This window comes from Astyanax mexicanus, chromosome 2 (assembly GCF_023375975.1).
Source record: "Astyanax mexicanus isolate ESR-SI-001 chromosome 2, AstMex3_surface, whole genome shotgun sequence".
NCBI classification, from domain to species: Eukaryota; Metazoa; Chordata; class Actinopteri; order Characiformes; family Acestrorhamphidae; genus Astyanax; species Astyanax mexicanus.
The window spans coordinates 72,599,601-72,613,108 of NC_064409.1; the positions used below are offsets into that span (position 1 = coordinate 72,599,601).

The 13,508-nt window shown below is 39.3% G+C and overlaps 1 protein-coding gene across 5 annotated transcripts in view; it reads left to right on the plus strand.

Annotated features, from left to right (window-relative positions):
• Positions 1-13,508, plus strand: part of LOC103028288 (sodium bicarbonate cotransporter 3-like) — an 88,725-nt gene that overhangs the window by 59,500 nt on the left and 15,717 nt on the right. For all 5 annotated transcript variants that reach the window (XM_049474892.1, XM_022671986.2, XM_049474891.1 and 2 more), the window contains 6 exons: positions 1,338-1,512; positions 1,850-1,983; positions 2,884-3,129; positions 6,164-6,269; positions 6,455-6,616; positions 6,740-6,853. In XM_049474892.1, the coding sequence (XP_049330849.1) occupies positions 1,338-1,512; positions 1,850-1,983; positions 2,884-3,129; positions 6,164-6,269; positions 6,455-6,616; positions 6,740-6,853 (937 nt within the window). The remainder of the gene's footprint in view (positions 1-1,337; positions 1,513-1,849; positions 1,984-2,883; positions 3,130-6,163; positions 6,270-6,454; positions 6,617-6,739; positions 6,854-13,508) is intronic.

A 13,508-nucleotide genomic window follows, 5' to 3' on the forward strand; every position in this document is an offset into this window, starting at 1 on the left:
ACTGCAGGATGAAATATGAATCAAAGGCACAGAAATAAACAACCAATCGCTCTTCTGAGTCCCCAGGCTGCCACTATGGATAAAACCGGCTTTACCTTTACTGTAGCGGTATTTGAGCAGTGACCTGTTCAGTCATCCTTTACCATCCTGTCAGAGTCTGTCCTCTCAGAGTGTGTCTGGCTTTTGCTACAGTATAAATGTTTATAGAGTTTGTAAAGAGATTCTGACAAAAGCTAGAACTGTTAATGATAATTTTAGAGCTTATAGCAGGAAGCTGGAATAGATACAGTAGTAAATCATGGTTAGATGTTTTTGTTAATGTGAAATATGTTGGATTTGAATTGGAACTGGACTGAAATAATGGAAAGCTGTAACTTCAGTGGCATAGTTGTATAATAAGGCCCAAACCCATTTCACCCCTGGGACCTACTACCACTTACCAGGGGCGTTGCCTGGGTATGTAAAGATCCGGGGCTCAGCCCAGTTAATCATATATATATATTTAATATATATATTCTGATACATAATGTTTAACACTATAATGTGCAGTTTTGTAGCTGTTCAGTTGGATCCAGTGGAGAACATGCTATTGTAGGACAGAGACCAGGGTTAAGAAACTAATTTAAACTAAGTATAGTACTAAATTCTGGCTATCCACAACATCCAGCTTCTAGCTAAATTAATTTTCGCTAATTATAGCTTACAGTAAGTCCTGTAGCACACAGTGGACAAAATGATTCGAGGCTAGTGGAAAAGTTTCTTAGATTTTACCAAATTGGAAACCTCTGGAATATAATCAAGAGGAAGATGGACGATCACAAGCCATCAAACCAAACTGAACTGCTTGAATTTTTGCACCAGGAGTAAAGGCATAAAGTTATCCAAAAGCAGTGTGTAAGAATGGTGGAGGAGAACATGTCAAGATGCATTAAAACTGTGATTAAAAAACGGGGTTATTCCACCAAATATTTAGTTCTGAACTGTTAAAACTTTATGAATATGACGCTCTGCATCTTTTCTCATTTTCTGCAAATAAATGCGCTAAATGACAGTATTTATATTTGGGATTTGGGAGAAATGTTGTTCGTAGTTTATAGAATAAAACATCAATGTTCATTTTACTCAAATATATACCTATAAATAGAAAATCAGAGAAACTGATTCAGAAATTCCCAGATTCAGTTTCCAGAGCTGTAAATTAATAAGCATTGCTATTTTAACGGCGCAGGCTCAAGGTGTGAAATAAACTGTGCACCTTGTGAAGAGGGATAGATAGGGCCCATTATGTTTTATATATGTGCCGTAACTTTTTATATGTGTCTCACTCTTTACTGCAGGGTTTTTGGAGGTCTGGTGAACGATGTGAAGCGTAAAGCTCCTTTTTACTGGAGTGATATAGTGGATGGCTTGAGCCTGCAGTGTGTGGCCTCTGTACTGTTCCTGTACTGCGCCTGCATGTCTCCAGTCATCACCTTCGGAGGACTGCTGGGAGAAGCCACCAGGAGCAACATAGTGAGTGTTATATACACACACATTCACAAACGCTCATTTATGCTAGAGTGAGTGTGTGTGTGTGTGTGTGTGTGTGTGTGTCTGTCGACAGTCTGAGAAGTGAGTTATGAGAACTGACGACCTGTGCAGCAGCCTGGACAAACAAAGCCTATTCACCCTGTGTATCCTGCTGTGAGTGCATGTGTCAGTCAGTGTGTGTGCTTGTGTGTGTGTGTGTGTGTGTGTGTGTGGGAGGAACTGTCAGAGAACTAGACTGTCTCTTTGATCAGTAGTGCCTTCAGAATCATTGATTTTTCCCACCTCTCTGTCTGTCTCTCTGTCTCTCTCTTATTCTCAGAGTGCTATAGAGTCGTTATTCGGAGCCTCTCTGACCGGTGTGGCGTTTTCGCTCTTTGCCGGACAGCCTCTGACCATCCTGGGCAGCACAGGGCCTGTTCTCGTCTTTGAGAAAATCCTCTTTAAATTCTGCGAGTGAGTTTTGATTCACGTTTGATTAATGTTTGATTATGGCTGTGGTTTTCTTTTACAATGGTGCCCTCTAGTGCTGCAGTGCAGAAAGAGCAAAGTCAGTTCAGTCTTCTTTCTTTTAAAACAGTAAAGATATTTGATAATTTTTTAAAAATCTTAATCTTTCTAAATAATGTTTAAAATGTTGAAAATTATTTTTCTAATACAAATACCAAATATAGAATTATATATTCATCTACTACATCTTTTATGATAACTTTCCAGAACCTGTGAAAATGGGGGGATAATTCCAGTACAGTCAGTGTTATCTACAGCTCTGGAAAAAATAAAGAGACCACTTGTTTGATTATATTGAACATTGTTGTTTTATTCTATAAACTTCAAAAAACATTTCTCCCAAATTTCAAATAAAATTTAGAGCATTTATTTGCAGAAAACGAGAAATGGCTGAAATAACTATAAAGATGCAGAGTTTTTAGACCTCAAATAATGCAAAGAAAACAATTTCATATTCATAAAGTTTAAAGAGTTCAGAAATCAATATTTGGTGGAATAACCCTGGTGGTTTTTGATCACAGTTTTCATGCATCTTGGCATGTTCTCCTCCACCAGTCTTACACACTGCCTTTTGATAACTTTATGCTACTCACTCCTGGTGCAAAAATTCAAGCAGTTCAGCTTGGTTTGATGGCTTGTGATCATCCATCTTCCTCTCGATTATATTCCAGAGGTTTTCAATTTGGGAAAATTAAAGAAACTCATCATTTTATTTTTTTCAAGAGCTGTATATATTTTTGTTTCAGCCCCTAAAACTATACACTATAATTGTAAATTTCATGCTTTATTTCATGCTTTGTTTCCAAATCTCCACAATGCATTAACTGCTGTTTTGTACTGTATTAGGGATTATGGGATGACGTACCTGTCGCTGCGCTGCAGTATCGGCCTGTGGACGGCCTTCCTCTGCATAGTGCTGGTGGCCACAGACGCCAGCTCACTGGTGTGTTACATCACTCGCTTCACTGAGGAGGCCTTCGCTGCTCTAATCTGCATTATCTTCATCTACGAGGCTCTGGAGAAACTGCTGCACCTGGGCGAGCATTACCCGGTTAACACGCACAACACCCTGGATAACCTCACGCTGTACAGGTCAGGAGACACACGTACACCAGTACATCTGACTTTAGTAAAAAAAAAAAATGGATATTTTATGCTGGGCCAGTAAAATATACCAGACGTTAAAAAGATAGAGACCACCATCAAGTTGTGTCATCTCTGTATATCAGTTCCAAATATTTGTAATTTCTAATTTTTCCCGTTTTCTCCCAATTTACACAATTTACATTACCCAACACACTCATTAGGACTCCCCCTATCACTAGTAATGCCCCAACACACCAGGAGGGTGAAGACTAACACATATTTCCTTCGATACATGTGAACATCACCTTAGGAGTGATGTGGGGAGAGAGCGCCATCTACCCACCTGAAGGAAGCAGGGCCAATTTTGCTCCCTCTGAATTTGACACCTATATGTAACCTTTAAGTTGGTGTATAGCTGGGCGATAATCAATTTTATTAATAAAATCGAATTAACTAATGTGTTTTTATGAAAATAGTTTTTCTCTCATTTTTCACTTTCACAACTTACGCTCCCTTTGGGCTCCCATGGTTCAGAGTGACCCTGCTCCCGCACGCTTGATCCCCCCCCCCACACACACAAAACCTTAATTACGCTAGAATGACTCAACACATCAGCATAAAGTATATAGTTTGCCTAGAAAGAAATCCTACCGTTTCTAAAAACTACAGCATCACGGTGAGGATCTGTGATTAATAGTGAAACACAATAATAAATGCTCCTTCAAATTTCCTTTCACAGTAAGTTTCTGTGACTGGTTTAGTGCTTTATTATATATATATATATATATATATATATATATATATATATATATATATATATATATATATATGTATATACAGTGAGTCCAAGAAGTATTTGATCCCTTGCTGATTTTCTTCGTTGGCCCACTAATAAAGACATGATCATTCTATACTTTTAATGGTAGATGTATTCTTACATGGAGAGACAGAATATTAAAAAGAAAATCCAGAAAATAAATCTAAGGAATATATATTAATTGATTTGTATTTCATGGAGTGAAATAAGTATTTGATCCCTTAGTATTCATTAGCAGTTCTGGCTTTTACAGACCAGTTAGACACTCCCAATCAACTTGTTACCTGACCTGAAGCCACCTTTTCTCACTAATCACTTGTGTGAAAAACACCTGTCCACAGAATCAGACAGATCACACAGATTTCAAGTCTCCAACATGGGTAAAACCAAAGAGCTGTCACAGGACCTCAGAGTCAGAATTGTTGACCTTCACAAAGCTGGAATGGGCTACAAAAAGATTAGTAAGGTGTTGGATGTGAAAGTAACAACTATTGGTGCAATTATCAGAAAGTTTAAAGAGTATAACATGACAATCAACAGACCTCGGCCCGGTGCTCCAAAGAAGATTTCGCCTCGTGGGGTGGCAATGATGCTGAGAACGGTCAGAAATCGTCCTGCAACCACTCGGCAGGAGTTAGCAAATGACCTGAAGGCAGCTGGGACCACAGTTTGCAAGGAAACAATTGGCAACACTTTGCGCAACAATGGATTCACATCCTGCAGTGCCCGAAAGGTACCCCTGCTGAAGAGAGCACATGTGGAGGCGCGCCTCAAGTATGCCAATGATCATTTGAAAGATGAACCAAGTTATTGGGAGAAGGTTTTGTGGTCAGACGAGACCAAAATTGAACTTTTTGGCCTCAACTCCACCCGCCATGTGTGGAGGAAGAAAAATGCTGCCTATGACCCCAAGAACACTGTGCCCACCATCAAGCATGGAGGTGGAAGCATAATGTTTTGGGGGTGTTTCTCTGCCAAGGGTACAGGGCTACTTCACCGCATCACTGGGAAGATGGATGGAGCCATGTACCGCACAATCCTGAGGGACAACCTCCTCCCCTCTGCCAGGGATCTGAAAATGGGCCGTGGTTGGGTCTTCCAACATGATAACGACCCTAAACATACAGCAAAGGCAACAAAGGATTGGCTCAAGAAAAATCACATTAAGGTCATGGAGTGGCCCAGCCAGTCGCCAGATCTCAATCCGATCGAAAATCTATGGAGGGAGCTGAAGGTCAGAGTTGCCAAGTGACAGCCCACCAACCTTCATGATTTAGAGAGGATCTGCAAAGAAGAGTGGGCCAAAATTCCCCCTGGTGTGTGTGCTAAACTTGTGGTTAACTACAACAAACGTCTCACCGCTGTGCTTGCAAACAAAGGCTTTGCCACTAAGTATTGAGTGTGTTTGGCAAGAGGGATCAAATACTTATTTTCCTCATTGAAATACAAATTAATTAAAATATATTCTTTAAAATTATATTCTTTGTCTTGATATTCTGTCTCTCCATGTTAGAATATATCTACCATTAAAAGTGCAGAAGGATAGTGTCTTTATTAGTGGGCAAACAAAGAAAATCAGCAAGGGATCAAATACTTCTTGGACTCACTGTATATATACACATATATATAACAAGGTCACCCAAAAGCAGTGTGTAAGACTGGTGGAGGAGGATTCTTAGCTAAACCTAAGAACCCAAAAGAGTATGTGAATGGAGGTGGGGCTCAAAGGCAGCCCCACCTCCATTCACATACTCTTTCGGGTTCTTAGGTTTAGCTAATTCTGGTAATGGTACACATTAGATGGACAGTTGTGTTGAAGTAGAGAAACACTATAATGGGCAGGGCCAGTTTAGGAAAATGCTTCTCTAGCTAGAAGCTAATGTGAAAGCGTTAATGTGCACAGAAGGCTGATGTCATATCACATGAATTAATCCTAACATAACCTTAAAATCATGAGTTTTGCTGGAAAACAGACAGTATTTCAATGTAAAATCATACACTATCAAAAGAACACCAAATCAGATCAGAGTTTTTAGCTACATTTTCCAGTAATTTCATTTGTGTTGCCCTTTAAGACATTTGCATGTGTTTGTGGTACTCAAAAAAAATCATTTGAAACACTTTTATTTTAAAGAGTGAATGAATATTCCTAACCCCTAGACCTTATTCTGTAATAATTGGAGTATAATTTATGCGCGTATATGTCTCTCTCTGGCCCTGTAGCTGTCAGTGTTCAGCTCCGGATCCAATAGCCAATGAGACGCTGCAGCTGTGGAACAACACGGGTCACAGTGTGGATTCAATACCATGGAATCAGCTCAACGTGTCGGTTAGTGAACACATATACACACACACACACACACACACACACACACACACACACACACACACACACACGCACAGCATTTAGCTCATGTTTTTGCTAAATAGATTATTCTTCCACCAGTGTAATAATTTTTAGCATGTTTATGTTGAGTGGGTAATGTGTTTTTTTGTGGGTGCGTTGGTGTGTAGATGTGTAAGCTGCTCCACGGTGAGTTTGTTGGCTCCGCCTGTGGACACCACGGGCCCTTCATCCCAGATGTGCTCTTCTGGTCCATCATCCTGTTCTTCACCACCTTCTTCCTCTCCTCCTTCCTCAAGCAGTTCAAAACGGAGAGATACTTCCCCACCAGGGTGACCACAAATTACTCACCTATTATTTTTTGTGTTATTTACTCAATTCAGAGACATTATTTGTGTTGACTGTAATTGTGTCTTTATTTGTATATATCTGTACCTGTGTGTGTGTGTGTGTAGGTGCGCTCCACTATCAGTGATTTTGCTGTGTTTCTGACTATATTGGTGATGGTGCTGGTGGATTTTCTGATGGGGATTCCATCGCCCAAACTTAACGTACCTGACCGCTTTGAGGTAACACACACACACACACACACACACACACACTCATGCGTAGACACGTGATTTTTATTTTATTTTCATTTTTTTATTATTATTTTTATAGTTAAATTATTACTAAAATACTAAAGTATTGTCCTCAGTTTATTAGTTTTATAAATATAAGTGTATAAATTGTGGTTGTAGTGATATGTGCACAGATGCAAGGTTACAAGCCTATTTACAAGCTTTTATTTTGCCCAAAAACACTAAAACACATTGATTTTCTTTTTAAAAACAACAACAAGAAGCTCCGAGTGGTCCAGCAGGCTAAGTGCTGCCACTATAATCAGGAGATTGTAGGTTCGAATCCTGTTTATGCAGCTTGCCATCAACTGCCGGAACCCTGAGAGAGCACAATTGGCCTTGCTCTCTCTGGGTGGGTAGGTAGTGCCTTTTGTCCCTCATCACTCCAAAGGGTGATGTCGATCAGCACGAGACATCTGTGAGCTGATGTATCAGAACCGAATCGCTGCGTTTTCCTCTAAATGCCCTGTGATGCTACTCGGCAATGCTGCATAAGCTGCAGTTCAAAAAGAGGCAGAGTTTTCACCCTCCTGGTTTTGGGGCATTACTAGTGATAGGGGGAGTCCTAATGAGTGGGTTGGGTAATTGGCCTTGTAAATTGGGGTGAAAATGGGAAATAAAGTTATTAATATAAAAAAAAAATAAAAACAGCAACAACAAAAGATTTTAAAGCAGAGGGGTATATCGTCGCTGTCCAATGAAAACACTTATCTCCATTTTTTTTTTTGAACAGACAAACTGTCCCTGACACTGTGCCAAAATGTATTGATGAACGGACCAATAGAAACTCTTCAAAATCACCTGAAATAGGGGCGTGGCCTAGGTGTTCAACATGTAGGACGTGTTTCCTCGCAGCTCCGTGAGACTTCGGTGAATATTGATTTTCTAACACAACTTTGTCAACAAACTGTGTCTGGTGGTCGGTAAGGAAGTTATCAGAGTCGGTTTTGGCACGCTTCTCTCGACCCTAGAGAAAGTATGTCAACGTCCAAGCAAAAAACTGACTCCGCGCGCGCAGGCCGCAGTAAAGCCTCGCACTCACTTGATCTGCCTCAGCTGCCAGAATCCGGCGCTAGCGTGGCTAACACCGTTAGCAGCACGGATGTTGACCTGTTACAGGGTATGCTAAACTCACTAAAAGATGACATCTGTGGGAAAATTGACTCTTTGGCAACAGAACTTAGAGGGGAAATTTCTTCCGTTCAAAAAGAGATGAAGAATGCTTTAGAACCTCTAGTACAAAAAATCAGCGCCCACGACCAGACCATCCGCGAGCTGGAAAATGCGTGCACGGAGCACAGTGATCAGCTGACGGGATTGGAATCAGCTGTAAACGTGCTGAAGAGCCAGGTGAGCCTGCTGATGGATAAATGTGAGGATCTGGAGGGAAGATCCAGAAGAAATAATATTCGACTAGTAGGGCTTCAGGAAGGGCTAGAGGCTCATAGTCCTACTACATTTGTTGCACAATTGTTAAAAGATCTCCTAAACATGGATGAGGTGCCACTACTCGACAGAGCACATCGCACACTGCGTGTCAGACCCAAAGAGGGAGATGCGCCTCGGCCCCTTGTCATTAGAGTTCATTTCTTTCATGTGAGAAATGAAATTCTACGCCGCGCAAGTGAGATTTCCCGGGCATCCCCGCTAAACTACCAAGGCAAGAGAATCTTCATCTTCGCGGATTATACTACCTCTGTGGCAAAGAAGAGAGCGGCATTTACACCTGTGAAACGTCAGCTGCGTACCTGCCCTGGTTTCAAGTTCGGGCTGTTGTTCCCTGCTGTCTTGAAAATTACCCTGCCAGATGGAACCACCAACACGTTTGACAGCCCAGAAACGGCACTGGACTTTGTGAACGCAAGTATTAAGAAATAAATACTCTTGCGTAGGTGCAGGTTATTTTCCAAGAGATGCCTTGCTGGACTCGTTAGGTATGCAGTCCGTTCTGGACACCAGTGTTACTAAACCAATGGTACTCTCTGGAAAGATATGGCTAGTGTTCTTTATGTTGTGATTGCCGTTCTCATCTAAAACGTTGTGCTGGATTTAATAGTTTTTCATTTCATTACTTTTATCTCACGGAGCATTACTACTGGAATGGATAGAAGGAGGTTAGTTTGTAAGTTTCAAAATGGGTTCTGTGCGCGTTTCGTTTGGGGAAGCGCTTCAGCAAGGGAGAGGGAGGGTATTTTTTATTTATTTATTTATTATTATTATTTTTTTTTTTTTTTCTCCCCCTTTTTTTTGTTTTTTTGTTTGGCATGTACATTTTGTATTTGTTTTCTGTATGTACATTCTTATACCAGGATATTCTTTTATGTACCTCTGTATCTGATATATGGCTCAACCTAATATAACTCGAGCAGGGGTGGGTATACTTAAATTCTGTAGCTGGAACTGTAAAGGTTTAAATCAACCAGTGAAACGCAGTAAAGTGCTCCATCATCTTCAGCACTTAAATGCACACATTGTTTACCTTCAGGAGACACATCTTAGATTGTCTGATCAGGCCAAACTGCGAACAAGGTGGGTTAGCCAGGTGTATCACTTTTCATTTCAGAGTAAATCTAGGGGAGTTGCAATTTTAATTCACAAAAAGGTTAATTTTATTTGTACTAATGTTCTTACAGATCCAAATGGGAGATACGTAGTTATTACGGGACAACTTCATGGCACTCCTGTAGTGCTTGCCAACATTTATGGTCCCAACTGGGACAATGAGAACTTTTTCCAGTTTTTATTTTCCAAATTACCTGATATTTCTTCACACCTTCTCATACTTGGAGGGGATTTTAATTGCTGGCTCAACCCCTCATTAGATCGCTCTTCCACCAAAATTCGAACACCTCTGAGATCTGCAAAGATTATTTCATCCTTTATGAAGGAATTTTCCATATCTGATCCATGGCGTCTTTTTCACCCGTCTGGGAGAGAGTATTCTTTCTTCTCCCAAGTTCATCACACTTTTACACGTATCGACTATTTTTTGATTGACAATCGATTAATTCCATCTGTACGTTCTTGTTCTTATGATGCTATTGTAATTTCAGACCATGCCCCAGTTATAATGGATCTATGTATGAAGCACAGAGATAGCACACGCCCACCATGGCGATTTAGCATTAATCTATTATCTGATGTGGAATTTGTTAACTTTATTTCTCGAGAAATAGATTTTTTCCTTGATACTAATAGAACGCCTGGAATCTCACCATCATTATTGTGGGAGACACTAAAAGCATTCTTAAGAGGTCAGATAATTTCATATACTGCATACAGCGAAAAGCTTAGGAAGGAGAAACTGTCCACACTGACTAAACAAATTGCTCGGCTAGATAGTGCTTATGCTCATTCTCCATCCTCCGATATATTTAAGGAGCGTCTCACTCTTCAGGCAGAATTTGATGTCCTCTCTACAGCTCATGTAGAAAACCTGCTACTCAAATCTAGGCATACCTTCTACGAACAAGGGGACAAAGCAGGTAAACTATTAGCTCATCAGCTGCGACAGTCCTGCGCTGCCCATCAGATTCTACAGATCCAAACTCAATCTGGTGAAACAAATGACCTTATACAAATTAATGAACAATTTAAGCAATTTTATATGTCCTTGTATACGTCTGAGCAGACCACCAGTCTTTCTTCACTTATGGATGACTTTTTTGATTTGTTAAAGATGCCAAGAGTGGACCCTGACTTAATAGAGGAGTTAGATGCGGAGATATCTGTAGATGAGCTTAAGAAAGTCGTTTATTCTATGCAATCAGGAAAATGCCCAGGACTGGATGGCTATCCAGTTGAATTTTACCGTACGTTCATTGATAAATTAGCACCCATCCTGATTGACATGTATAATGAATCATTTATCTTATCAAAACTACCCTCAACACTTACACAGGCCTCTATTTCACTTATTTTAAAGAAAAACAAAGATCCATTATCCTGTGCTAGCTATCGTCCCATTAGCTTATTATCTGTCGATCTAAAACTTTTATCAAAATTATTAGCCACACGTTTGGAATCAGTACTTCCATCTATAGTCTCCCCAGACCAGACAGGATTTATCCAAAATAGACACTCCTTTTTCAATATTAGACGACTTCTTAACATAGTTTATAATTCGACTTCCTGTAACACTCCAGAAGCTATAATTTTATTAGATGCAGAAAAAGCATTTGATCGTGTGGAATGGCAATATCTTTTTTACACTTTGGAAAAGTTTGGATTTGGCAAAAAATTTATTACCTGGGTAAAATTGCTTTATACTAACCCTACAGCTTCTGTCAGAACCAATAACACTTATTCAGAACAATTTCCTCTGCATCGCTCTACACGTCAGGGCTGCAATTTGAGTCCTCTATTGTTTGCTATTGCGATCGAGCCATTAGCCATTGCACTTCGATCAAATTCTTCCATAACAGGAGTAATTAGGGATGGGGTTGAGCATAAGCTTTCTCTTTATGCAGACGATCTTGTTCTGTATTTATCTAATATATCTGTGTCTATTCCTACAGTGATTGATGTTTTCTCTTCATTCGGTAAAATTTCAGGATACAAACTTAATCTAGATAAAAGTGAATTGTTTCCACTAAATAATGCAGCCCGTGAGTATCCATTGCAAAATTTTCCATTTAAAGTGGCTTTACATAATTTTACATATCTTGGCATTAAAATTACAGATAAGTTTGAAAAACTGTATAGTTCTAACTATGACCCAGTGTTGACCCGATTAAAAGAGGATTTTGAGCGTTGGTCACTATTACCCCTATCTCTTGCAGCACGGGTTAATTCGGTAAAGATGAACTCTTTGCCAAAATTGTTATACCTCTTCCAATGCCTACCTATTTTTCTGCCTCTGTCCTTCTTTCGCAGATTAGATGGCATGGTGTCACAATTTATTTGGAACAAAAAGACTGCTAGATTGAGTAAGGCTTTACTACAAAGACCTAAACTTCTTGGAGGCTTGGCTTTGCCCAACTTTAAATTTTATTATTGGGCAGCCAATCTTAGAATTTTACAATACTGGATTAAACTGGAGAAATCACCAAGTTGCCCATCGTGGTTAAATATGGAGGCTTCCTCCTCTAGACCTGCCTCATTAACTTCCCTTATTCACGCCCCCTTAGACTCATTTTCTTCACTTAAATTGGAAAATGTTATTGTCAAGTCTACACTCAGAATTTGGAACCAATTCATACGCCACTTTAATTTGAAAACTGTTTCATCTCTTACCCCTATAACACCAAGCCCAATTTTTAGCCCCTCTTTAATGGATGGCACGTTTGGTTCATGGTCCACTCTTGGCATCAACACTCTGAAAGACCTATATATTGACAATATTTTTGCATCTTTTCAACAGCTCTCAGAGAGGTATACTCTCCCCAGACGGGACTTCTTTAGATACCTTCAGATTCGTAGTTTTGCTCGCAGTGTAAATCCCATCTTTCCTAACCTCCCAAACACTACTTCTTTAGATAGTTTTGTAACTCCCCTATCAAAAGCCAGTGGACTTATTTCCACATTATATAATTTAATCCATTCTTTATGTCCCAGTACACTTCTTTCCATTAAAAGACAGTGGGAGGGGGAGTTGGGGAGTGAGATCTCAACTGAGACTTGGGAGATTATTTTACGTCGCATTCATTCCTCATCTATTTGCGCAAGGCATGGGCTGATTCAGTGTAAAATTGTACATAGAATTCATTTTACTAAAGTCAGATTAGCAAAATTTTTTGATGTTGATTCTTCATGTGATCGTTGTCACCAAGCCCCAGCCACACATGTACATATGTTTTGGTCATGCCCATTACTTCATAAATACTGGTCAGAAATCTTTAAAACTATTTCCATTTGTACTAAGACTCCCCTTGACCTTAATGCAATAATTGCTCTTTTTGGTGTTCCCCCTATAGATATTTCACTCTCAAAGTATAAAGCAGACTTTATTGCATTTACTACACTTATGGCGAGGCGTTTAATTTTACTGAGGTGGAAATCCTCTTCCCCACCCTCACACTCTCAGTGGATTATGGAAATATTGAGATGTGTTAAAATGGAGAAAATTAGGTACACCATTAGAGGTTCTTTGAGCACTTATAAGAAAATGTGGGAACCTTTCTTTGCATATGTGAAAAGCTTACAATCCTTTGATATTCCTGAGTAATCTGTTTACTATTTATTTACTATATTTATAATTGTTTTTTTTTTTTTTTTTTTTTTTTTTCCTTCTTTTCTTTCTATTATGTTATATATGTTTCTCTTTTTTTCTCTTTTTTAGGATACTATATGTCTTAGCTATCCTTTTTTTGCTGTTTTTTTCCCCCGAGTTCTGCTTAGTTCTGTCTGACTGGATTGGATTTTGTTCTGTATAATTACATGATAAAAATACTAAATAAACCTGGGAAAAAAAAAAAAAAAAAAAATCACCTGAAATAAACTTATTTTACATTGACTTCCATTGAAAATTTACAAGTTTTTTTTCTCTCTCCTGTAAAGTTGCTGTTTTGGAGATAAGTGTTTTTCATTGAACAGCAACGATATGTTCAGTTCCATCAGCAGCTCACCTGATTTAACATCAATATGATTGGATGAAACCAGGTGT